The sequence below is a fragment of the Thalassophryne amazonica genome, chromosome 1 (assembly GCF_902500255.1).
Source record: "Thalassophryne amazonica chromosome 1, fThaAma1.1, whole genome shotgun sequence".
Taxonomy (NCBI): Eukaryota; Metazoa; Chordata; class Actinopteri; order Batrachoidiformes; family Batrachoididae; genus Thalassophryne; species Thalassophryne amazonica.
Genome location: NC_047103.1, coordinates 52,901,294 through 52,928,386, shown reverse-complemented (window position 1 = coordinate 52,928,386; position 27,093 = coordinate 52,901,294). Strand labels below are relative to the sequence as shown.

At 40.0% G+C, this 27,093-nt stretch overlaps 1 protein-coding gene across 2 annotated transcripts; it reads left to right on the top strand.

Annotated features, from left to right (window-relative positions):
* The first annotated feature begins 242 nt into the window (after positions 1-242).
* tram1 (translocation associated membrane protein 1) lies at positions 243-24,855 on the top strand. 2 transcript variants are annotated; one of them, XM_034169938.1, is made up of 11 exons: positions 243-529; positions 8,913-8,976; positions 11,808-11,929; positions 12,019-12,135; positions 12,223-12,281; positions 12,448-12,532; positions 12,655-12,725; positions 12,856-12,960; positions 13,116-13,259; positions 16,882-17,033; positions 23,045-24,855. In XM_034169938.1, exons 1-11 carry the CDS (start codon positions 407-409, stop codon positions 23,113-23,115), a joined length of 1,113 nt encoding a protein of 370 aa, XP_034025829.1. In that variant the 5' UTR covers positions 243-406; the 3' UTR covers positions 23,116-24,855. The 2 variants fall into 2 exon arrangements, with proteins under 2 accessions (XP_034025829.1, XP_034025819.1); XM_034169928.1 differs by having other exon boundaries at positions 11,805-11,929.
* Positions 24,856-27,093: the final 2,238 nt, after the last annotated feature.

The window sequence follows — 27,093 nt, the reverse complement described above, 5'->3', positions numbered from 1 at the left end:
GCAACGTTTGTCCAGGACATATACAGGTCTGTGGACACAAGGTGGACACAAGGACACACGGTGGCCCTTCTGGCATTTGCCCAAATACCAGGCAGCCAATCCATCACTGGGCGGTTGCCCACATTGGAATGCAATCGAAACTCTTTAACCTCCAGGCCTCTAGAGTGCAGTAGAGAGCCATGCCCGCGTCTCTCCTGTGCGTGAAGCCCCTCGTTGGTCAGACGCAGCCGTGGACCCGCCCACTATCAGAAGAGTGACACGCCATTCAGTCAGTGCTCGGCCCTGTGCACGAACAGCGGGCAAGCTTTCCGTTGTCTCACAGAGAAACAGAAGAAAATTCGACACGTATTTTTTTAAGTTGTTGTTAACAGCTGTTATCTGAATTTCGACGAGTAAAGTTTGCACCATGGGAATCCGAAAAAAGAACACCAAGTCTCCGCCGGTGATGAGCCATGAGTTTGTGATCCAGAACCATGCAGATATTGTTTCCTGTGTTGCTATGGTGTTTCTTCTGGGGCTGATGTTTGAGGTGAGTCCAAACTTCTCTGTTCTTTTTTTTTTTTTTTTACATCATTCCGGGAAGCTTTTTGTTTTGTTTTGTTTTTTTTACTTCTGATTTTCGCTCTCCATCTGGCGTCTGCCGTTGTTTGAATTTCAAATCCCACATTTATAGTCTCTAAGGTTTTTTTATTTAACGAAAGTGAAGTTGCTCATGTGCGGCTTTATTTTGTGAAAACAAAAGTATTGTGTTCGAAGTTTTTCATAGTTTGATCGGCCTCCTTTTTATTGTGTGGCGTTGTGCAACACTTGGTTTGTGCGTCGATGTCTTACGTGGCAATCACACATGGAGTGAAAAGGCTGTCATCACCGCACAAACCCGCCTGCACCAGCACACTGAATAAAATACCACCTCATGACACCGACTAACACCTGGATCCGTTCACTAAAGCACCATCCGTGTTTCTCTGTTGTCTACTTTTAGTGCTTTTTATGTCATTGTCTGAAACATGTTTCATCCCCCACTGAGACACGTCGTTGTCAAGCCACCTGGAACAAAAAAGTACTTCCTCTTCTGCTTTTCAAAGTAAAATTTCTTCACGCTGGGCTAGGACTAATATATGAAAGATTGCACAAACGCTAATTTTAACCTAATCTTTAGGTTCTTCTGTTCCCCAAACGGGGGAAAAGATTTAAAGATTTCAAGCTGCTTCCACACTTGGCTGATTTCTTCTCGGTTTTCCTGAGCAGCACCTTGGCACATCTTGTAATTCCCAGGTGGAGGTCGGCATGCCGCTCGGCATAGATCAGTACAACTCGTGGACAGGACAGTTATACTCATACCACTTTTAAACACATTTTAGGGGACTCAGCCATATACCCAGCCACCTCACATTCACCTGGAAGTACCTGCAAGCACAATGTTACGTTGTTCAAAGACACCGTGTACACCAGGATGACCATCTTGGGCCATCTTAAGTTGAACCTGGGTGGGGCCAAGGTAGCCAGGAGTCCGTCAAGCTCTGGGAAAGCCCAACGTTTGCCAAGTGGTGTGCTTGCTTGGGACGATTTGGTGCTAAACACAGCCAGGTGAGAGTTGATTGCACAAATCATCTGATGTCTGCCTAGTTGTAGCTCTACTGTGGCCTGAAGCGGCACCAAATTTGGCCATGTGTAGCAGCAGCTTTTGGACAGATGTCTCTAGAGAAGGTCTCCACAGAGTAGCACTTCAGTGCCAGTTATTCATGGTGCTGTTGTGTAAGGCTGTTGACAAGTGTTAAAAGAAGAAGAAACTTGGGCGCTTATGCCAACTCCTGTCAGTCATCAAAGTGGCTCGGTTTTTTCATGTTATTTTCTGTCAAACTGGCTCTCACAAATAAAAAATAAAAAATTATAGAGAGAGAGAGAGAGAGATTATTTTATTTTATTTTATTTTTGTCATGCTGCTCACACCCACTTTATCCTTTTCTTTTGACCAGTCTTCAAGTCTTATTTAAATAATTACATGGTACGTGCCAAGCCAGCTGCTGCCAAATTCAGATGTCGGATATTGTTTCAAGAATCATTTGAGGCAGATCAGGCTTGACACCAAAATATATATAATCAACCTTTTGTGAACCCCATGATCATTTCCACACAAAATCCCACCAACTTTTGAGTTAGTATACAACCCCTGGCAAAAATTATGGAATCACCAGCCTCAGAGGATGTTCATTCAGTTGTTTAATTTTGTAGAAAAAAAGCAGATCACAGACATGACACAAAACTAAAGTCATTTCAAATGGCAACTTTCTGGTTTTAAGAAACGCTATAAGAAATCAAGAAAAAAAGATTGTGGCAGTCAGTAACAGTTACTTTTTTAGACCAAGCAGAGGAAAAAAATATGGAATCACTCAATTCTGAGGAAAAAATTATGGAATCACCCTGTAAATTTTCATCCCCAAAACTAACACCTGCATCATATCAGATCTGCTCGTTAGTCTGCATCTAAAAAGGAGTGAACACACCTTGGAGAGCTGTTGCATCAAGTGGACTGACATGAATCATGGCTCCAACACGAGAGATGTCAATTGAAACAAAGGAGAGGATTATCAAACTCTTAAAAGAGTAAATCATCATGCAATGTTGCAAAAGATGTTGGTTATTCACAGTTAGCAGTGTCTAAACTCTGGACCAAATACAAACATGGGAAGGTTGTTAAAGGCAAACATACTGGTAGACCAAGGAAGACATCAAAGCGTCAAGACAGAAAACTTAAAGCAATATGTCTCAAAAATCGAAAAATGCACAACAAAACAAATGAGGAACGAATGGGAGGAAACTGGAGTCAACGTCTGTGACCGAACTGTAAGAAACCGCCTAAAGGAAATGGGATTTACATACAGAAAAGCTAAACGAAAGCCATCATTAACACCTAAACAGAAAAAAACAAGGTTACAATGGGCTAAGGAAAAGCAATCGTGGACTGTGGATGACTGGATGAAAGTCATATTCAGTGATGAATCTCGAATCTGCGTTGGGCAAGGTGATGATGCTGGAACTTTTGTTTGGTGCCGTTCCAATGAGATTTATAATGATGACTGCCTGAAGAGAACATGTAAATTTCCACAGTCATTGATGATATGGGGCTGCATGTCAGGTAATGGCACTGAGGAGATGGCTGTCATGACATCATCGATAAATGCACAAGTTTACGTTGATATTTTGGACAATTGAAAGGATGTTTGGGGATGATGAAATCATTTTTCAAGATGATAATGCATCTTGCCATAGAGCAAAAACTGCGAAAACATGTCAAAAAGACACATAGGGTCAATGTCATGGCATAGGGTCAATGTCAACGAGCAGATCTGATTTGATGCAGGTGTTAGTTTGGGGGATGAAAATTTACAGAGTGATTCCATAATTTTTCCTCAGAATTGAGTGATTCCATATTTTTTTCCTCTGCTTGGTCTAAAAAAGTAACCATTACTGACTGCCACAATCTTTTTTCTTGATTTCTTATAGTGTTTCTTAAAGCCAGAAAGTTGCCATTTGAAATGACTTTAGTTTTGTGTCATGTCTGTGATCTGCTTTTTTTCTACAAAATTAAACAACTGAATGAACATCCTCTGAGGCCGGTGATTCCATAATTTTTGCCAGGGGTTGTACAACAAAAAGACAAGGGTGACCCTGTGTTTTTGTTTCTACTTTATATATTACCAGTGTGTATCCATTAGCCAAGGTTTGTAGCTCTGTATGTTCATCTCTGAAGAAGAATACTCAGTTCTCAAACCACACTGACACATCAGTTTTGTTACTAACCACACGTGAAGAACACACAAACGAGCAAATTCATAGTTTGCCTCAGTTTTGCAAGAAGCTCTGCAGTGTCATCCACTTTCACAATGCAATGCTGGCTTCAGTGTTGCATTACATACTAAACAATGGTTGTAGAAATTGTGCTAACTGTTGTAATTGTAGGGGCAGTATTTAAACAGAAGGGTGACTGAGTTTTCAGTTTTGGACTGCAACTAAGAATTATTTCTTTGAATTATTGTTTATTGGAGGAGCAAACACAAATATATCTAACTTACAATTACGGTATTTCCTGACTATAACCCCCAATCTCAGTTCTCTTTTGTACACCCCTACCCCTACGCCTACCCCATTAAAACAAGGGGTAAGGCGAAGGGCTATGCCTCTAGCCCTATGAATTGAGACACCCCTCCGCATTAGGAGTAGCACCGGTACCACAGTCTCTTATACAAAGAGACTGGTAGCGTGTTTTTGAGAACATGGCTGTGATTGGTCCATCTGATACGTTGGCCGCTATTGGCTATCACACCACGCTCTGTGATTGGCTATGGTGTAACCGCCAAAAATGTAAGTTGGTTCCACTCCTCCAGAGACTGTGGTACCAGTGCTACATTGTAAACAAACGCTGCAGCCAGTCAGAGAGCGGTGTGTCTCAGCCAATCAGCAAAATGTCAGAATCCTGACTAAAAGTCACGTGACCAAATAACCCGATACCGACTCCTTTGCATTGGCTGGAGGAGTGGAACAACTTACCTTAGGAGGAAAAAAAAAACTGCCCGTGTCAAACTGCTGTCTACACTGTTTAACATGTCAGCCGAAACGCAGCTTGTTTCAGTAGCCTGTTTGCTGTTTTTATTTTCTTGCCTTTCTGGGTAAATGCAAAGTCGCAGATTTCTTCGACGCATCGCAATCATGTCATCTTAATTAATTTGTAATTTATAATAATAATTAATAGTATTAATAATTAATTAGTAATTAAAATAAACACTTGAAATATATCAGTCTGTGTGCAATGAATGTATACATTATACAAGTTTCATTTTTTGAATGGAATTACTGAAATAAATAAACTTTTTCATGATATTCTAATTATATGATCAGCACCTGTATGTATGTTACGGGCTGCATCTAGTTCTAACCTTATATTTCGTTTTCAAATTCTCCCATTTTTTGCATCTAGCCTTAATTCCTTTAGAAATTTCCTTGACACATAATATCAGTCTATTAGGACATCATGTTATGTGTTACACATATACATGTGTGTGTATATTTTCCAGCTTACTTCCATTGGTGAAACTTCTCCTCATTTTCTGCCTCAAAGCTTATTAGGAGACGAGTGTGCTCAGGGCTCCCTGTTTGTTTACAAAATACAAACGCGTTACAGACCTTCAAATCCAACAGCAGGGATCGCTATTGTCCAAAGATTTATGAACATACAAATTAACGTGCTTATCCTTATCATGATTTTCTCCATTGTGAGATATAAAAGTGTCTTATTGTAGCGTTCATGTGTATGTGCATTATAACGCCTCAGCGCACGAGCAAAGTTACAATATTCTTCAGAACGACAATATACGCAACATGCATCCAGCAGCATACACAGTGCTGTCATAAGCAGTTGGCTGTAAAGTTTTTTTGGCAAGTTAAAACTTTCTAAACAGTGTAATTTGTAATGAAAGCCACTTTCATTTGTGTAGCTCTTTCGGTGCCATGTTTGTTTCCTTGGAGACAGCAGTAAGCTCCTCCTACCCCTCCAAACGTAGTGTGCATCCAGATTCCCTCCAAACTGAGGGGTTTGTAGCCCTCCGCCTACCCCTCTGCCTCGGTCCAAAAAGAGAATTGAGACACCCCTCTGTCTCTTGTGCCCACACAAAACGGAGGGGAAGGAAGAAGGGGAAGGGCCGAGGGGTAGAATTGAGATTCAGCCTAAGTCATACCTGTCCAAAAGTGTATCATCAAAACGAAAAAAAATGTTGCATTTATTTTGAATGTGGTGCGATTAATTCATGTAACAAGGAGCAAAACTAACTGACTTAGTGTATTAGTTATTTAGTGAGCAGAAGCTCACTAACAGAGTTAATTAATACGAGTTAATTAATGTTACTCTGCTAGGAAAGAACTCAGAATTAACTGCTTCTTGTGGCACTTTACAGAAGTAAATGTGCATGTAGTTATCTCATTAAGTGTAGCTAAATGTTTGGAAGCTTGGTGCATTATATAATAAAAGGGAGGTGACCTCTGTGTGTTTGTATATCCGGCACATCATTTGAAATACAGAAAGATCTGACTTTCATCCTTTGGCATAGTTATGTATTTTTTCATGAGGATTCACGTTGTGAAAACGGCAAGGTGATTGGACCAATATTTTTTGAGAATTTTTTTTTTTTTTTTAATTCAGGCTTGTTTGTGTCACACTTCCACAATAAGAGCCTGTATTTCAAAATAAAAGCCTGAGAGGTTGCTGCAGACCTGCCAGAATTCAACTGTCTATCCATCCTCTAACGTCCCAAACAGCAGATTCAAATCTGGACATTTTCTGTGTACATGTGACCCCAAACCCAGAATGAACATGTTCACACTCCAGACAAAATGGCAGAACTGTGCCTCAACAGTGTATCACCCAGGCCATAACAACAGATAATTTGTAAAATATTATTATTCACAAAACAATTTTTCTATGTTAGTACTTTGTAGCATAATTGTAACAGATTTTCCCCAAAAGTCAGCTGTCCGCCGTATTTTTTGTGTATGTATGTCTATACAAGGGGTGACGGGGAAGTTTATGTGCCTTTTTTTTTATTCTAGTGCATGATTGCTTTTATTATCATGAATTTGTATTCCTGTAGTACTGTTGCCTCACAGCAAGAAGGTCATGGGATCGATGCTCACCTGTTAGTCCATGGGCTACCCCCCCACCACCACCACCACAGCTTGACGTCTTTGGTATGCTGTTATGTAGGCCTACTGCATCAGAAAAATGATGTTAACATCAAATAAAGTGGTACAAAATATGCGCTTGAGCAGAATATTTTGTATGACCCCACTGAATGAAAAATTAGGGTTAGGGGAAATGAAATTGATCAGACTACACATGTATCATTTTAATATCTGGACAAATTAGGTGGCATTTGAAAGGTCTTGAAGTCTCCTAACTTTTGCTATTCAGTAAATCTTGGTTGTGTCATTGGTTATGCAAATATAGGCCAAAGGGTCACATGTACTCCAAGGAAGTCAAAGTTCACCACCTTTCTGACTTAAAATGCTGTTGTGACCAAACCAGTTGAAGATTTTCAACTAAACTTTCAGATGTTTTTATGCAGGCACCAATAATGTTTTGAACTTTGAAGAATTTAAAGGGGGTGTCACACTTTCAGAGATTAACCCCTTCACACCTGATGCACTATACCGTTTTTGCACTTGTGGCCATAAAGTGTGCTTCCTGGGCCTTGCAGAGAAACTTCAGTAGTTTTAATTTTATTTTTGATGTCTTCCTATCATTGTTGAACATTATTTATTTATTCTCACATTTCATTTCAGTGCAAAAAGATGGTGAAAGACCATTTTTCTTCAGCAATTCATATTGGACACCAGTAGTTGAAGTGCTGCCCTCTCGTCTATTTCTTGTCAGCTATTACATTGATGTACTGCACTTGTCAGGAAGTGCTACACCCATGTTGACCTGTGACTTTTCAAAATATTACTCCAAAAATGCAATGTATAGACTAAATGCAATTAGGGTGCTGGGGTCATCGTCCTGCTGAAAGATAACCGTTGCCCCAGTCTGAGGTCAAGAGCGCTCTGGAGCAAGTTTTCATCCATGATGTCTCTGTACATTGCTGCATTCATCTTAATCTCAATCCTGACAAGTCTCCCAGTTCTGCAACTGAAAAACATCCCCACAGCATGATGCTGCCACCACCATGCTTCACTGTAGGGATGGTGCCTGATTTCTTCCAAACATGACACCTGGCATTCACACCAAAGAGTTCAATCTTTGTCTGTACAGACCAGAGAATTTTGTTTCTCATGGTCTGAGAGTCCTTCGGGTGCCTTTTGGCAAACTCCAGGTGGGCTGTCATGTGCCTTTTACTAAGGAGTGCATTAGGACCCCTAGTAGCTCATGGACTATGTGGCCTTTCTGTGTGGAGTTTGGATGTTCTCCCTGTGTTTGCGTGGGTTCCCTTCAGGTACTCTGACTTCCTCCCACATCCAAAGACATGCAAGATGTGTGAATTGGAAACTTAAATTGTCTGTAGGTGTGCGTGCAGCTGTGATTGTTTGCTTGTTTTTATGTGGCCCTGCGACGCAACTCATGTCCTTTCCAGGGTGTACGCTGCCTCACACCCATGACTGCTGGGATAGGCTCCAGCTTTCCTGTGACCTTTATTTTGGAGTAAGCGGGTATAGAAAATGGATGGAAGGAATTTGTGTTGGAGTAAGCGGGTATAGAAAATGGATGGAAGGCATTTATGTTGCTTTATTTTACTGTAAAACACTTTGGACACAGTTTGGCTGCCATAAAGGGCTATATAAATAAATAAATGTTAATTGATGTTTGTTAATATTTGTAACCTGATTAATCAGTTATCATTGTGGTAATTTGATTCCTTAGACAGTTGTTCCTCCAGCTGTAGCCTCTTCACTGCAGTTTGTCTTATTTTGAAAATGTCTGTGTAACTTGCAGTTCGATCTGTAGCTAGCTTGATGCAGCTCTCTGCTTCTATGTGGATGGTTTCAGTTGCCTAATTCTTTCTACTGTTTATTTGTGGTCATATCAGGTGACTTCTAATGAAGAGCAGCTCATTTTTTTGTATTTGTGCTTTATCCTTTAAGTTTGGTTTTCTGTTGTTACTGGCTTGTGTAATTAATGATCCATAATATTAACATCATATGACATTATGTGTGCTTTTCATTGTAAGAGCTACTTCTACATCAAGGAATCTTTCATCCATAGTGCCATATAAACCCTACTGCATCCTCATTATTTTGACTTGAAAAATAGTCGTCCATGTTTCTTTTTTGTGGGAAATTATAGTTTGTTCAGATCCTGTTTAGACTGAGATTATAGTGTTGTGTGATCTCACTGCTAATATATATTTTCACTTTTTTGTGCATAGGTCACCTCAAAGTTTGCAGTGTTATTCGTAACTGTCCAGTACAACGTCACCATATCAACAAGCGGTAAGTTGTGCATGAAATGTTAAGTCCTCACAATTTAATCATTTTTTAATAAATGGCATGAATGTTTCATTGGCTTTTTTTATTATTTAGATGTTGTAAGCATTTATTATTGATTTTGTGGAGTTTTCTTCATGTTCTGGAGCAGTGTTTTTGTAGCTGTGCACAAGCAGATTTTGTTTCCCCTTTGGAACTATATATAGACTGTCTGATTTCTAAAGTTCTCTTGTGGTGACATTGTGTCAGGTGAATTTGGATTTGTATGACTGAGTGCAGATTGAGCTCCTCAAGATGAACACTTTCTTTGCCAAGTTCTATTCACAGAAAAATGCTTCAGAGCTTGTTCATGTCCTGGTGTACAAACTGGAGACTCGGTGTTTGACTTCTTATCAGACCGACCTTAGTAGTTGCTTGTCTCTGTAACTTTTTTTTTTTTTTTTTTTTTTTGGCTTGTATCTGATAAGACAACCAAGCGATGGTGAATGTCCTCTTGTAAAATAAAGAGTTGAAATTGTTATTTTCTTTGTGGTTCACTTGTGATGACACTAACCAACAAAGATATATGCACACCCCTGTTTGTTTGGTAAAAACCCATGAACTACTGCATGATTCTCCATTTATTGAGTGACTTTTTTTTTTAAGAGAAGCGAGGTGACTTTTTTATGTCACAGATTTCACATTTCTGATCTGAAAACAAAAATGGAAGAAATGGGTACTTCACAAGTAATTTGCGGTGTGTGCACGAATGCAATTTGAGCTGGACCCAGATCAAGATCCAGATGTGAGGGAGCGGAATGTGTTTTTAGGCAGAGGTCACAGTTACAAAAGTATGTTTGTTTTAGTTAGGTTTTAAACCTATGAGTGTCAGTCCAGACTGAAATCTTTGAGGAAGTACCCTCTCCAGAGTAATTACACTAACAATACTCATGCCAGTGTTAAGATGACACTTCATTAATCCCAGAAGGGAAATTTAGTTCTTCCAGCAGCTCACAGGCAAAATTAAAAATAGGATAAAAATACACATAAGAATTTAAGGCATCGGTAGGCTGATTTATCCTCTGTGCTCTACACACCAAGTAAATATATATGTATGTCTGTCATGTGTTTGTCACCCTGTGATTTCATTATTACACCATTATTGCAATCAATCATAAATATTTTGCTGATCAATATATGCTTTAGATCATCCATCTCTGCTTCTTTGTTGTTAATATATACAGGGATGAGATTTTTCCGCGGATTTGACAGTCCCGCGGGGTCGATTTTGTGAAACATCCAAATCCGTTGAGAAAATTTTAGAGGGGCGGGGGCGTAAGAATGCAAAAAACAATTAATGCCAGGAGTACCTTAGTTTAATAAAATTGTCGTCTATTCAGAACACTGAGTGGTCTTTGTTTGTTATCGCCGATGCAGCAAGTTCGATCAGTTTGTCAGTCACCCGAACGCGGAAGTAACACTGTGCTGATCAGTGACCAGTATGAAGTAGGTGCACAATGAGCATGTAGTGTAAGGGAGGTAACTGTGTAGTCTTTCAACTTCCAACCCGCCTGGACCCTGGCTTATTTTCCTCTGAAAATCGAATTTGCCAATCTCATCCCTGTATATAAAGTAATGCAATGCTAAAATACCCTCAGACGTATAAGCATTGTGTTCTTTATAATCTGCAGTTGTTTAATTAAGATTCTATTGTCTTATGTACAATCTGTACAAGTTCAATAATGCCCCTCAATCAATCATAAACAATATTTACATTTTAATGGCATCTGTAGGAGGCTTTGCGTGTGTGACAAGAGCAGAAGTTGTCCAAATCAAAGAATATTTGTAGATCACTCTCTGTATTTACATAATATATGACAAAGAGGTTATCTTTGCACACAAACGAAAGAGTTTCCGCCTAGCTAGCAGCCTGTGGTGTCACCATGCTAACGTCTCCTAAATGGTTTGTAAATCCTTCCAGAGGTGTTATCGGGTTACAAAAACAATGTTTTCAGTTTTAGAGGTGTTAATTTCTTGCTACCTTTTACGTAATATATGAGATGTATATAAACACACAAAACAAAGCATTTTAGCGACTTGTGTCACGGTGTAGGTCTACTCTGATTGGCTGTCACCAGCATCACTCAAACACAAAACGGATCAGATTGAAGGTGAACCATCTTTGAACTTGTCCAAGGTCTGTGTCCCAAAAATTTTTCCTGTGAACTTCAAGAGTCTGGCAGTAATAGGACTGGATGTTTGCTGAGCACAGACAGATGGACGGATGAAAAGCCTTCGCAATACCCAAAGGCCATATTTGATGGCCTTGGGTAACAAGTAAAAATCTATCAAGTGGTACAGGAACCTGTACATGTGAGAGTGTACGGTGTAACGGAAATGAATTTCAATACAGAATTGTACAGTCTGGTATCTGCAAGAAGAAATTGTCTGCAGTTGTCAGGGTTCTCACCAGGAGTTTTTCACAGCATAGCTCCGCGATGAGTATTGCAGGTGCAAGTATTGTAGGAGGGGCATCCCGAGAAAATTTTAAAGTTTATATCCCTTTGAAACACTATTTCCTGCATTTTGAGGGCCAGTTTGCATTGCTAATTGGGACATTAAATGATGTGCGACATGTCCTTTAAAAAGAAGTGGGGGGAAAAAAACACAGAAAAGCTCCCTTATGCTGGTTAAGTCACAGCATAGGGAATCCACATCACAGCATAGGGACCCCCTATGTTCAACTGTACTCTGGAAAACCCTGGTTGTGTTGAGTAATTCATGTTCAGCATCTTAGCGTAATACTCTGTTTTTCGTGAGTTATGATGGTCACACATTTCCTGTTTGTACTGTTGCAGAAGGCCCAGAGGAGACCACTGTAAACCACTTCCACCAAGGCATCAAGGACTTGGCTACAATCTTCTTCTACATGCTAGTGGCCATCATCATGCACGCCATCCTCCAGGAGTACGTGCTGGATGTAAGTGGGACGAGCCCCTGCGCTCTGGGTACACACTGTTTAGTCTGTGTGAGCAGTTCTGCATTGTTTACGGCTGTTTATTTCTGCAGAAATTTAACAGGAAGAAGCATTTCTCTAAAACTAAGCACAGCAAGTTTAATGAGTCGGGCCAGCTCACCGCCTTCTACTTCTTCTCCTTCAGCTGGGGCCTCAGTATCTTGCTGTCTGTATGTAGTAGCGCTGTAACTGACTGGAACATTTGAACCTTTGTTACACGGCTGTAAACGTCTGAAGTGAATGCACTTTGTTTTTAGGAAAATTTCCTGTCCAACCCTGTCTCCCTGTGGGAGGGTTATCCACACACTCTGATGCCGTAAGTGGGTGTTCACCGTGCATGTGCAGATCACCTCTGTGCTCATGGCTCTGCGCCAAGTAAACTGGTTACATGGGTTCAAAGCGGCTCAAGAGCAGGGCCTTGAACTACTGGAACTGCAACGTCTAATATTATCAGTCTCTTTATTTGCAAATTTTCCCTGCAGTTTCCAGATGAAGTTCTACTACATATGCCAGCTGGGCTACTGGTTGCATGCTCTCCCAGAGCTGTACTTCCAAAAGACAAAGAAGGTGAGCGTTTCCTGTTTAAAACAATGCAGCAGAACCTAGGAAGTTTGACTTGTTCTCTGCTCAGTCCTGAACACTTTTGTAAATACTGCTCTCGTTTTTGTCCTCGGGTGTTTACCGTTCAGGAGGATATTCCTCGTCAGCTTGTGTACATCTTCTTGTATCTGGTCCACATTGCTGGAGCCTACATCCTCAAGTAAGACCTGGCTTTCTGACACTGCACAGTGTGGCATTTCGTTGCAGCGGAGGCGGCTCTGTGAGGGAGCTGCTCCGCTGTGCCTGTCGGCTGTAATAAGGTGGAGTTTCTGTCTCCCTGTGCATTTTAGTTTGAACCGCTTGGGTCTGGTCCTGCTGGTGTTGCACTACTTTGTGGAGCTGCTCTTCCACGTTTCACGCCTGAACTATTTCAGCAATGAAAACAGGCAAATGGGGTAAGCTCATCTGCTCTTTAAAGATTGTAGTTTATTCCACCCGACCCCAGTGTGGTGTACTGACTTCGGACGTATCCACCTGTAGGGGCAGAGGTTTTGAATGTGACAGCTCTGATGTACTGCACTTTAAAACTTAATTTCTTTTCTCCTTCTAGCTTCACCATATGGGCCGTGCTGTTCGTCCTTGGCCGACTGCTCACTCTGTCTTTATCTGTCCTCACTGTGGGTTTTGGCCTTGCCACAGCTGGGCAGCAAGGCCTTGATTTGGCTGCAGGAAACTTTAATATTTTCTTTGTTCGGTGAGTGCTTTTGAAGACACCTGGCACAAGATGATCATGAAACTAGAAGGTCCCACAGTGGAGTGTGTACATCTATTACATAAATCTGTGTAGCTCTTATAAGTCGCCTGTCGCCAAGTGCTTTTTCACAGGGGGTCGTTTTGACCGTTGGGGTTTTTCTGTAATTATTGTATGGCTTTTGCCTTACAATATAAAGCGCCTTGGGGCAACTGTTTGTTGTGATTTGGCGCTATATAAATAAATTGATATTAGATTGATATATAAGTACAAAAGAAAAAAGAATAGTGTAGCTCCTTTGTCATGAATAAACATTTCTACAATATCCTTCAGAAATTGGGGAGGATTTTGAAAAATGTCCTGCATTCACCCCTTTATTCAGATCTGCTCCACCTGTACTACCTCTTTACCAAGTTTTCTGAAAATCAAGTCATTCTTCCATAATGCTACTCATTAAAATATATATATACACAGTATATACACACACTGACTGAACCCTCCATGATGTCACCCATAGGACTTCTCAAGGAGCTCGGATGGGGCGGTTTGAAATGTCCCATAATGTCAGTTCCTGACTCCACCTAACTCCTGGCCAATACATATATGGCAAAAGAGAAACTAGCGTGACCTGCACAGGACACATGAAGTCCACACACATTCTCCATCCCAGTTCCCAAACAAGCTAAGGCAAAAATGTTTTGTTTGGTTCGGGTGTTTATTACCTTAGTAAGAGTTGCACCAGTGGACCAAATTATCACCAAGCTACTTGTAATTCCCCCTGGTCTTTTGTCTCCCAGTCCAAATAGTCTAGATTCAGTCTACTGCTCAGGTTAAAGGTTGGTGAATTTTACAGGTCTGGGTTCGTGGACATGTATCTCACGCAGGAGAACATGTGGTCTGAACCACAAACAAAGACAGAAAAGAGTTTTTATAAAACACTATATGGGCGTGACAGCAAGCGGACCTTATTTTGCAACTCCTAACTTAATTGGTCCCTGTGAGTATCGAGGGAGGTCCAGCCCTTGCTCAGATCCACACTAAACCGAAACTTATGGTAACCTGACCCCTCTTTTGTTCTCAGCGCAAATACCCATTCTATCAACCCCACTTACATGGTTAAGCCCCTGGCAAACTAAAAATATGATCCTTTAAATGAAGTGATTATTTAATACTAAAACATAGCAAAATGAAATATAAACCCACAGATATACAGATTTATTATATGGCTGCAATGCTACGCGCGCTGTGATTGGCTGATTCTGTCCGTTATTTTCCCATATCGGACCGGTTTCAGTGACAATCGGTCCGAAATGCGGATTTTCTTTACAAACCAGAAGGTAAAAACGTGACTAGAAAAGGCAAGTTGGACATGAATGCACTCCATAAATATCTAAACAACATCTGAAAAAACATAGATTGAAAGTTTACCAGCTAAAGACCGGACCATCTGTTTAACAAGTTCTTCATGGAGGTGAGGCGAACAGGTCAGACTCCCTCGAGCCGTCAGCAGCTTTCATATTCGAGTGATACTATAAGTTTGCGTTTTATAAACAATAGCCATATAATAAACAAGTTATGAACCTCACTTGCTCGGTCTGTACGGGGATATCAGACCTCCGTGTTTTTTTGCATGGCCCTCGCTTCGCTCGGCCTGTACTGACAACACGTCGGCCTGATATTTTCCCGTACAGACCTCACAGTCTGGTAATAATCCTTTAATATCTAACACACTAATACCTGCTATTTAGTGCTGACATACACACTAACATACAAATTAAATAATACTAAAATTTCAGTCCATGGAAATACTGGCACACTGACTTCTTAGATGGACTGTTATTACAATTGACTGCATACTAAGATGTATAATCTCAGGTATTTTTAATAAAATGCTCAGAAAGGGTAAACATAGTTAAGTCTACAGCAGCTAGCACACACTGGCACAGTAGCTGTCACTCAAAATGTCCGTCACCCTAATTACGTACGCCAAGAACAGAATAAAATCATCAGCATTTATTTATTTTTGTCTGTTAACAGGATTATGTCAAAATTACTGCACAGATTACTGCACCACAGGTAGATATTAGGTTGTGGAAGACTATTAAATTTTGGAGGTGATCCGGATTCTCAGTCAAGATTTCACTTTTATATACAGTAGGCTTTGAGGGATTATGTCAAAGCTACTTCACAGATTGTCACCAAATTTAGTGAACCCCAGAAATTTTGGATTGCTCTTGTCATTCATAATTTTATGGCTTAAACTATCTTAAACAGATTATTTATAAACCAGCTTTATGCCCATACTGTTGTTATGAACACGAAACTAACTATAGAGACCAAAGCATTTTTTAAATTTATTTATTTTGTACTATGCTGTAATCAATTTTTATTTCTGCTGTAAAGTTTGGTTTTAACATGAGGTTTATGGGGACTGATTCGCTTTTGGAGCAAGCACCAAAAAGCCAGTCAAGGCACTGCAAGATGTGACACTTCCACACTGGCTTAATTTCTCAGCACAAAGTTGGGGCTTAGTTACATATGCAGGTGAAATCATCTTTGTGTGTGTGCTGGGGGTTGGGGGGGGGGGGTGTCACAAGGTCCACTCAAAGTTTAAATGTAACTCCATACAACAAAAAGTAAATAAATAAATAAATGACACTTTTAAATGAATGTCCTAATTGTGAGGTACTCTGCCTTTGTTCTTTTTTCTTTTTTTTGTAATGCCCATGAGACAAATTTAAATGTCATTACACGAGCATACTGTATCAGTTAATACGTTTTAAATCATCAGCATTATTTCTCACCACAATTTTATGTTGCATCAGCCCTCTGCATAAAAGGCAAGCACTGTCTTTGTAAAGCCGTAAAATAGTTGTGCAGAAACATGAGTAGCTTTCTTTCAGAATGCTGTATTGATGGTCTAATATGGGTCCAATATTCGACCACACTATTCAGGTGCAAAACCTGACCAGGTTTGCACATTGAATTTTGCTTATATCCAAATTGTTTGCACCCGTGTAAAAAAGTAAGTTTTTACTCATTAAGTTTTTGCTCAGTGCAAGTACTACACACCATAATGGAATGTCCAGAACCACACACACGTACAAAAACTATGAATTATGTAGATATGTTACAAAGCCAGGCAGCATTCTGCAGAGGCTTAGAATGAAGCCTCACACCCATTCATCTGGTGATGAGAGAGGTTCTATAATACAGATTGTTTCTAAGGTTCATTACAAACACGCCCTTAACAAAATGTCACATGGCTTTCAGTAAGTGCAGCTTTAAAATCTGCTTGTACACAAGCAACTAAAACTTAAAATGACACCCAGAATGCACCAAAAGTACCAGAGAGCACAGAAACCTCCAAAGATGCATTGTCACCCTGCCGTCTATGCATTATTCCTTTTTTGGAATGGTGGAATACTCTGGAGAAGATTGTTCCACTGAAGGTATAACGAAATTATGACTCACAAAAGAAATGGTGACAAACCTGCCCTAAAAGCTGTGCAGTCTGTACACTAGTGTGGCACATGAGTAGACATGTTAAAGATTTCATGTTTGGAGGTGTGACTCACCTCTTTTTTTCTTTTGAAGAGCTCCTGACTTTTTCTCTCTCTGCTAGGATAACCGTTCTGGCCGCTATCTGCCTCACTCAGGCCTTCATGATGTGGAAATTCATCAACTTTCAGTTGCGCCGGTGGAGGGAGCATGCCCAGATTCAGACCTTGAAAAAGAAACAAGTGCCTTCCAAGAGCAAATCAAAGAAAGACAAGGGTGAGAAAGTCGCACAGCGGTGACATAGATTTACTTTGTTATGAAGAATTGTTCTGCAAGCGTCAAAGATTTCACAAGCAATGAAACACATTTTACCCAAGAAGATGATAGAGAAGGCTTTTAAAATAATTCATAATGGAGCAACATTACTGACAAGTGACTCTTCTATCCCTGTAGTGAGCTCTATCATTATATCTTTCTTCATCTCTATTGTGCTCTTATGTCTCTCATTTTCCTCTCTCATCTCATTTTCTCTCTCTCTCTCCATCTCTTTACACCACTCTTAATCCTTCCGTCTATCTCTCCATAGTTCCCTCTAGGGCTGCAGCTATCGATTATTTTAGTAATTGAGTATTCTATCGATTATTCTGGCAAGTAATCGAGCAATATGATAAAAAGCACTTTTGTATTTTCAAACATCGTCAATAGTCCAGGGCTCTCAATGGCACAATGTCGCTGCGCCAAAGTCTTGGACTGCATTTACAGGGTAATCCAAAGAAAAGGAGCCTGGATTGAACATGTCATCAATTATTGAACTGTGCGGAAAACAAGAGACAAAATGGGGAAACCTTTGGTATCAAATGTTAATTTGATGCTTGTTAAAAGTCTGTAAATAAAATTTTCGAATAAGTTCTCATTTCAAAAACTTGTGTACAATCAAAAAGTGGTAACATTTTATTGGGCCATCTGCATCAGATGCTCAGTGCTTTACAATAATGCCTCACATTCACCCCGATGTCAGGGTACTGCCATACAAGGCGCTCACTACACACCGGGAGCAACTAGGGGATTAAGGACTTTGCCCAAGTGCCCTTAGTGATTTTCCGGTCAGGCTGGGATTTGAACCGAGGATCCTCTGGTCTCAAGCCGAACAGCTTAACCATTAGACCATCACCTCCCCTAAATCCCTCTTTCTCTGCGATTCAGCAGATGCATTTCAGCTGAAGGTTGAACATGCAAACCTCGCAGTCAGTTTTTTAAATTTTATTTAAGTTACAGTGTTTGTGAAGTATTGTGTGTTGCCCAACAAAGTGAAAATTAAAAAGCGAAACATTCAGTGCAAGTCTGAGTAAAACACAGTTGAAATAGTGTACTTTTGCTGAGACGATCTTTCAGAAACTTTGTCAGTGTGGCGAATAGTCACTCCCCACGTCGAGCGGACCGTGTGTTTTTTAAAAATAGACAAACACTGCTTCGCTTTAAATGTGCAGTAGGACTATTTCAGATGATCAGTGTGGACCCTCTTTCTCTTAAAAGGCTATTTTTTACTCTGCGTGTCGCATTGAAGGTGTAGCTATCGTTGCTCATTTGGTTAGCTGTTATGCTCTAGTCCAATGGCGCGCAAACTGGTAGTGAGCGCTGTCTGGTGGTACACGGGGGAATGTCATGATTTTCCACATTTTTTCCACATTTTCACTTCAAAAAAAAAAAAAAAAAATCAGAAAAATACAATGCATTATAAATACGTTTCAAACGGAATGTGTAGCTTGAGATAATTAAAATTGTGTCTTTTAAAAAATATTTGTTGCAAACGTACTCCGCTTACGTAGGCACGTACAGGCTGCACGGAATCATGGGATCACTCACTTGAAATTGTTGGTGCGAGCAGGAACAGAAACGTAAATGCGAAGGGTAAATAAATGTAATGTTCTAACGTCGAAATGAGTTTAAGAGCGTGGCAAGTGGAGAGAAAAAGACAGAGAAAAGAAAAGTTGCAGATCAGGATGGAGAGGATCTTGGTTTGAGCAATGTGGAAGCAGAACCGAGTAGCACTACTTCAAGTGCTAACGAAAAGATGCAACGCTGACCCTGAAATGCCCGCGGCTTCTTCGAACAGAAAGCGCCACAAAGCTGCACGAAAATATGACCAAACATATCTCGAGCTCGGGTTCTTTTGGAGCGGGACCGAGGAAGAACCAAAGCCACAATGTGTTGTGTGTTCTGAAGTACTGTGCAACAACTCAATGAAACAAGCCAATCTCAAACGGCACCTACACACTAAACACCCGACTTTAAAAGACAAGCCGGTGGACTTTTTTTCGAAGAAAACGTGATGAGCTGAAGCAGTCAAAGTCCGCCATTCGTTCCTGTACTGCACCCTCAGCCGACGCACAGGAGGCTTCCTACGAAGCTAGCCTGCTCGTAGCTAGGTCAGGTGAGCCACACACCATCTGCTCGAAGCTATGTCTACCGCTTGCTAAAAAAATAACGTGTGGGGAGAAGGCAGCAAAAAAGTTGGACTTGGTGCCACATTGTCTGATTCAGTAAGGTAACAATTCAGGTAACAACCACAATAAGGAATAAACATCTCTCCTGTGTTTTTAAAGCTAATTGAGATGGCATAAATGGCTATATTTTAAAATCGGTCATCATGGTGGTACTCAGACAGCTGAATTGTTTCTCAGGTGGTACGCAGTATTAAAAGTTTGAGAACCACTGCTCTAGTCTTCTGTTTTTGTTTTTGTTTTTTGTTTTGGCATATGTACTACAATGTTAAACGAAGCTTCGAGGCACAGAATTTGCCTCGAACATTTTTTTTGTAATCGAATTATTTGAGTTACTTGGCTAATCGTTTCTAGTTCCCTCTATGTCTATCTCTCTTTATGTATTTATCTCTTTATGTCCATGTCAGTCAGTCTGTCTGTCTACCTATCTATCTGCCTCTTACTGTATAAGCAAAAAATCTGTTTTTGTCTAAACCTTAGTTAAATATTTTTGTATTGTTAAACATCCTCAAAATCCCACAATTCTGTCTGTGCATGTAGAACTCATCTGCTACAAGCAGACTTAGATTAGATTAAATAGAACTTTATTAATCTCTTGGGAAAACTCCCTCAGGGAAATTGAGGTTCCAGCAGCATTGTATAGCAACACACAGGGTAATAAGCACACAGAGTATCAAAAGTGAAGGCCAAAAAAAGAATTTGCAAATATAAATACACAAATATGAATACCAGACATACTGATTTACTGGCTACTATTGTTCCTATCATTCCCGACCAAGGTATTCCTGTTACTCCTCCTCCCCGAGTGAGTTGTAGTGCATTCTGATGGTCTGAGGGGCAATGGAGACTTTCAGGCTGCACTTGGAAAGGAGCAGTCTGTGGCTGAAGAGGCTCCTGCTGATGACGGTGTGCAGAGGGTGACTGGCATTGTCCATAATGTCCAGCAGTTGTCCAGTGTTCTCTGCCACCGTCACCAGAGAGTCCAGCCTCATGCCAACCACAGAGCCAGCCCACCTGATCAGTTTGTCCAGCCTGGATGTGTCCTCCTTGGATGTGCTGCCCGCCCAGCACACAATGGTGTAAGAGGGCACTGGCTACTACAGACTAGTAGAACATCCACAGGAGTTTCCTGCAGATGTTAAATGACTGCAGCCACTTCAGAAAGTACAGCCTGCTCTGTCCCTTCCTGTACAGATGGTTGGTGTGGGTTGTCCAGTCCAGTTTGCTGTCCAGCCAGAGCCCAAGGTACTAGTAGGAATCCACAGCCTCCACCTCAGCTCCCTCGATCAGAACTGGTCATGGATTTGGTCTTGAACTTTAGCCCTAAATGGGCTCATTTTGGATTTTGTGACACATGCGACTGTAGTCCACATTGGAACTGCTGCCTGCTCTATAGGACCCACCGATTGAGCTGTCCTGTGATGTGGACAGTTCAGACTTTACGTTGATCTGACTGTTTGGAGAGGGAGTAGACCAAGCAGAGGCACTTTCCCATTTAAAGCCATTGTAATACGCACCTTTTCATCACACTACTATACAGTTGTATGTAAAAGTTTGGGCACCCCTGATAATTTCCATGATTTTCATTTATAAATCATTGGTTGTTTGGATCAGCAATTTCGGTTAAATATATCATATAGCAGACAAACACAGTAATATTTGAGAAGTGAAATGAAGTTTATAGGATTTAAAGAAAGTGTGCAATAATTCTTTAAACAAAATTAGGCAGGTGCATTAATTTGGGCACCCCAACAGAAAAAAATACATCAATATTTAGTAGATTCTCCTTTTGCAGAAATAACAGCCTCTAAACACTTCCTATAGCTTCCAGTGAGAGTCTGGATTCTGGTTGAAGGTGTTTTGGACCATTCTTCTTCACAAAACATCAGGTTTGTTGGTTTCTGAGCCCGCTTAAAATCACACCACAGATTTTCAATAATATTCAGGTCTGGGGACTGAGATGGCCATTCCAGAACGTTGTACTTGTTCCTCTGCATGAATGCCTTAGTAGATTTTGAGCAGTGTTTAGGGTCATTGTCTTATTGAAAGTGCAACTTCAGCTTTGTCACTGATTCATGAACATTGTTTTCAAGAATCTGCTGATATTGACTGGAATCCATGGGACCCTCAACTTTAACAAGATTCCCAGTACCTGCACTGGCCACACAGCCCCACAGCATGATGGAACCGCCTCCAAATTTTACTGTAGGTAGCAAGTGTTTTTCTTGGAATGCTGTGTTCTTTTTCAGCCATGCATACAGCCCCCTATGTCCAAATAACTCAGTTTTAGTTTCATCAGTCCACAGCACCTTATTCCAAAATGAAGCTGGCTTGTCCAAATGTGCATACCTCAAGCGACTCTGTTTGTGGCGTGTATGCAGAAAAGGCTTCCTCTGCGTTACTCTCTCATCCAGCATCTCTTTGTGCATAGTGCATTGTATAGTTGAATGATGCACAGAGACACTATCTGCAGCAAGATCATGTTGTAGGTCTTTGGAGCAGGTCTGTGGGTTGACTGTGACAGTTCTCACCATCCTTCGCTTCAGCTTATCTGAGATTTTTCTTGGCCTGCCACTTTGGACCTTAACTAGTACTGTGCCTGTGGTCTTCCATTTCCTCACTATGTTCCTCACAGTGGATACAAAAAGTTCATGATGTTGAACAAAGATTGTTCAGCATCATGGTTTACATGACGTTGAACAATCTTTGTTTTCAGGTCATTTGAAAGTTGTTCAGAGGCTCCCATGTTGCCACTCATTAGAGATGCAGAGGGGAAACATTTGAAAATGGCCACCTTATTCAAGGGTCAGTGAGCTTACCAAACCAATTTTGTGTGCTAAATGTATTTGAATCAATAAAATGACAAGGGTGCCCAAATTTATGCACCTGCCCAATTTTGTTTAAATAATTATTGCACACTTTCTGTAAATACTAGAAACTTCATTTCACTTCTCAAATATCAGTGTGTTCGTCTGCTATGATATATTTAACTGAAATTTCTCATCTTGACAACCAATGATCTATAAAGGAAAATCATGAAAATTATCAGGGGTGCCCAAACTTTTGCATACAACTGTACTTATATAGCTCACAAAGTATCTTAAAAGCAGAAATTGCAGCCAAACATGCATCGCTGAAACCAGTGCACATCCTGAAAGAATGCCATTCCCCAGTCTGCAGGAAATTGTCTGTGCCTGTTATTTTAAATAGAAAGAAGCTGCTGCTCACCATACCTCCTATTCATTTCGACAGGAGCCACTCTCCACCTCTCTCCCACAGACTGTGGGCATGTCACACCGAATGCAGATCAGCTCGGTGCACGTCTTGCACAGAGCAGATGAGTCTAGATATGGACATATGATGTGAAAATTAGCCATTTCATTCATGTATAAATTAATGACTTCATTGTCTTTTTTGCACCAGACTTCAGTACCTGCTTTTAACATGCATAATGATTATAATGTGCTGTAATATAACTATAGTAAATGAGAGACGGACCACCAACCTGCATGAAAGCATCCGTATGTAAGGATATGTCTGGTTCTGGTGGCCAAAAAATCCTTTTTCCACAGGTGTCACAATGACACTGTTGTGACACCTGAGAGTGGGGAGGTCCAAAAATGTTGGACTGCTCGTTTATAAAGTGAATATAAACACAATGTCTGTGTGAGACTAAAAGTCCATCCTCTCGGTTTTTCTTGTTAAGCTGCATAGCACAAACACCTACACAACTGCACGCAAGTGATTTGTCAATGGCTCTAATTTGCATGTGCTCCTTGTTTTTAGCCAACGGAGTAAACGGAGTGAATTCCCACGGAGCCGATTCGCCACGGGCCAAGAAAGAAAAGTCCTCATAAATACATTCCCAGCATTCCCCTCTCTCCGAGTGCCTCAGCGGCCGTGTCCAACCAACACCTCGTCCAGCTCAAACGTGTGTGTTTTCAGCTCCCACAGAATTGACCCAACCCAGCTGGACTTCTGAGGCCACAACACATGAAGCTTTGCTTTCTGTCAATCATTCAGCACGCTTTGATTCCAACTCATTGCTCTGCCATCGTGAATGAAGAAATCAAATCCAGAAATAAACTAAAAAAAAAGGGACCATATTCAAGAAGTGCCTATTGATCGGGATTGCTTTCCATGAGGTGTGCGATTGTTTTTACATTTCACAAACGTCACCTGCAGTGTTAAATGTTCCAGTTTCCATCAACTCTGCTTATTCTGGCTTCACATGTTTGTTTTGCCTTTGTTCCCAGTGCATATTTATAACTGCTAAGATTCACCTTTTCATGAGTTCCTGTTGATCTTGAGGGATTTTTTGTAAACATCACAATTTAGGAATTTCTTTTTAACATCTTTGCTTTCCAGACATTCAGCCTTGTAATAATGTCCATCTTTTGATGGATGATTTCCAGCTACAATATTCATACTCGCGCTGCAAAAATGGAAAAATCCTATTCTGTAGATGTCTAATTTCTAGCCAAAATATCTTATTACACTTGCTGTGAAACAATCACTTAACAAGTAAAATTTAAGTTGCATATTGACTTGTTTTTTTTTTGTTGTTTTTTTTAGAAAATGTTCTTAAAAATCTTGTTCAGTGAACATATTGCTTGAGTCATATTTGATGCAAAAGCTTTTCTTTTTTTAACTTAAGGAAGTGTTGCATCTTTTATCAATAACAGCGGTTTAAAAATGTTATGGTGAGTCAGAAAAGCTTGTTTCATATGAGATGACTCCAAACAAGATTGTTTTACTTAAGATTTTTAGGATGTGTATCTAAAGTCATATCTTCCCAAAATTTTGCTTGGCAAGTGATTTTTTTTATATTAAGAGTAATTAGGTATTCAAGTACAAATTAAGACAATTACATTTGGTCAGATTTTTCTTTTTGGCGTGCTTTTTCTTTTTGGTGGGGGGGAGGGTTTTTTATACATATATATATATATATATATATATATTCCCCTACGTTTCTCAAGTGATTGATGTCTTAATGTTTTCATGGCAGACACGGAGTTGTAAATAAAATCTACTCAGAAGTGCTGCCAATTTTCAAAGTGTCACCTACCTTTTTTTTTTTTTTTTTTTTTAAACCATCTTGTCAATCACAGTAGAGTAGAATTCATCATAAAAAATATTTGGCAGTTTGGGTTGGAAAAATTTAATTTTGATCATTTGGTGTAATGTAACTGATTAGGAAAGTAACTTTTGTTTGTTTTAATGTCTGTATGGTTCCTCATTGTGTGATGGTTTAACATTATTTGGCCTTGCATTGATGATCAATGAGAAGCATACAGTGAATTTTTTTCTTTTCTTTCCCCTTTCTGACTCTGTGAAATGAAAATGAGCCTGAGCGACTTTTTTGCTTTTTGCTAAAATGTTATGAATATTTAGAAAGGTGTGGAGGGCAATTGGCTCTATGTTGTAATTACCACTTTGGTAACACTGGTTTATTAAAAAAAAAAGTTAACTAATTTTAGGTACAATGCAGCGAGTCAGTGTGGCCTACAGCAGTACATCAGCATTGTTTTGTTTTTTGTTTTCCCCTCTTGCCCAGATGGTTTATTTATCCTGCAGAGGAATAAAGTGTTTTACTGAACGTGATTTCATTATTATTTGGATATATTTTAATGTCTGACTACTCATTTGTTTGGAGGAAAGTGTCAAATGATGTAGTTAGGCTGTGATATAGGGCAGCAAGGTAATTATTCAGTACATTACAGCATTGGTGTCAGTCCAAAAGCCAAGCCCCATTAAATTAACGTATAAGATTTATTCATGGACTGCAGGCTCAGTGCAAAGTCATCGAAGTGGATCGTCACTTTAATGGGTTGACAAGCGGCATATTGTGCACTGACTAGCCTTTTCATCAATAATGCAACTTTTACTTAACACTTAAGTATTGTTTATTAATCACATCTTGTCCTTAATTCAGTTGTGATGTATTATGTATCCACTCCAGAGGAGGCAAATCAGATTAAACCTTTTTTTTTTTCTAAACTGAGATTAGACTAGATTACATAAAATTTTATTAATCCCTTTGGAAGACTCCCTCAGGGAAATTGAGGTTCAAGTAGCATTGTATAGCAGCACACAGAGTATCAAAGTAAAAAGACAATTCGCAAAGTGTAAATAGAAATATAAATACCAGAAATACTGCTCGCTACTGTCTTACTGGCTACTACTGTTCCTCTCCTTCCCATCCTCTGTCTTCCTGTTGCTCCTCCCCCTGAGTGAGGAGTTGTACAGTCTGATGGCCTGAGGAACAAAGGAGTTTTTCAGTCTGTTGGTCCTGCACTTGGGAAGGAGCAGTCTGTGGCTGAAGAGGCTCCTCTGGTTGCTAATGATGGTGTGCAGAGGGTGACTGGCATCATCCATAATGTCCAGCAGCTTGTCCAGTGTTCTCTGCCACCGTCACCAGAGAGCACGTGATGTCTTTTGATATGAACTCTGGAATGATGTTTAGAAACACTTGGGGTTGCTAAGAAATGTTTGTGTTTCGAGTTTGCACCTGCACTACGCAAACAAGGGAGCAGCTGAAAGGACTTTTACTATGCAGTACTGAGGAAATGTTTTGTCATCCCTAGTCACACATTCTATTTATTATTTTCAGATTTCTGTCCTGTTGTGTATTTTGTCTTAATATTTGCCCATATAGTGGCCATCATGTTTGTCCCCACTACCTTGATGGGTGATTCTCAAGTGAAGAAAGGGAGCTACTTCTAATTTTCCATAATCAAAGCAACATTCACTAACCATCCAGCAAGTGGCAAATGTGGGTATGGGATATTGCAGGCAAAACAAAAGTGCTTGTAGGATCTGGTGCATCAAAGGTAGCTTAAAAACTAGCCCTCATTATGTGCTCTTCTTAATATGATTTACAAAATTATAGCATTTGTTGTTTTTGAGATAAAAACAAGCCTGAACATTTGAAAGAGAAGGAAAGCACATATCTTTTCATTTTGTGTGCAGAAGGAAAATTATTCTGTAGGTCATATTTATGCCATATCTGGCTTGTGAGCCTTGTATAGCCGTAGGCTGCCAGTTTGAGACCAATAGTAAATGTAACATGACAAACGAGCAGTCAGAGATTTCTGACGTCCGCTAATCCAGATCTGGATCATCTTCAAAAATTTAATGGAGTCTTCCATGCCCTAATATCTATCTGTGGTGCAAATTTGTTGAGAATCTGTGAAGTAGTTTTGATGTAATCCTTCAAGGTGTATATAAAGTGAAATCTTGATCCAGAATCAGGATTTGAGACATTTTGATGTCTCCTACTGAGATTGCATCTTACCGAGTTCATAATTGTGCATGCGCACTACTGGAAAATGAATTTCTGCCATTTCTGCAGTGCTGAGATTGATTGGAAGTGTCTTAATTAGTTGCAATTGAGAAACAAGCTCAACATTTGAGAATAAATGTACCCAGCTTGGAGTGACAAATTCAGGACAACAATTTGAGCATGACCTATAAATTTTATAAAAACTGCACTTCAGTACAAAAATAACTAGATGCAATATTTTCATTCAAAGGTTACACTTGCAAATACAAAGTAAAGATTGGAAAATATAAGAAAATGTTTGCAGTGTCAGTATGACAATTTGGGCATAACAATTCCAGCATGGCACAATCTCGAACCATAACTGTTGCATGTTCAGATTGTTTTACAGTGTCAGTACAGTGACAATTTCAGTAATTGTAACAGCTGAGCAGTGTTTAAAGTTTGCCATAACTAACTTACAGTGCCTAAGTTTTGGTAATCCCCAGCCACACGTTCTATCCATTCTTCAATTCATTTTTTATTACTGTTTAGTTTTTTGTTTTGCACATTT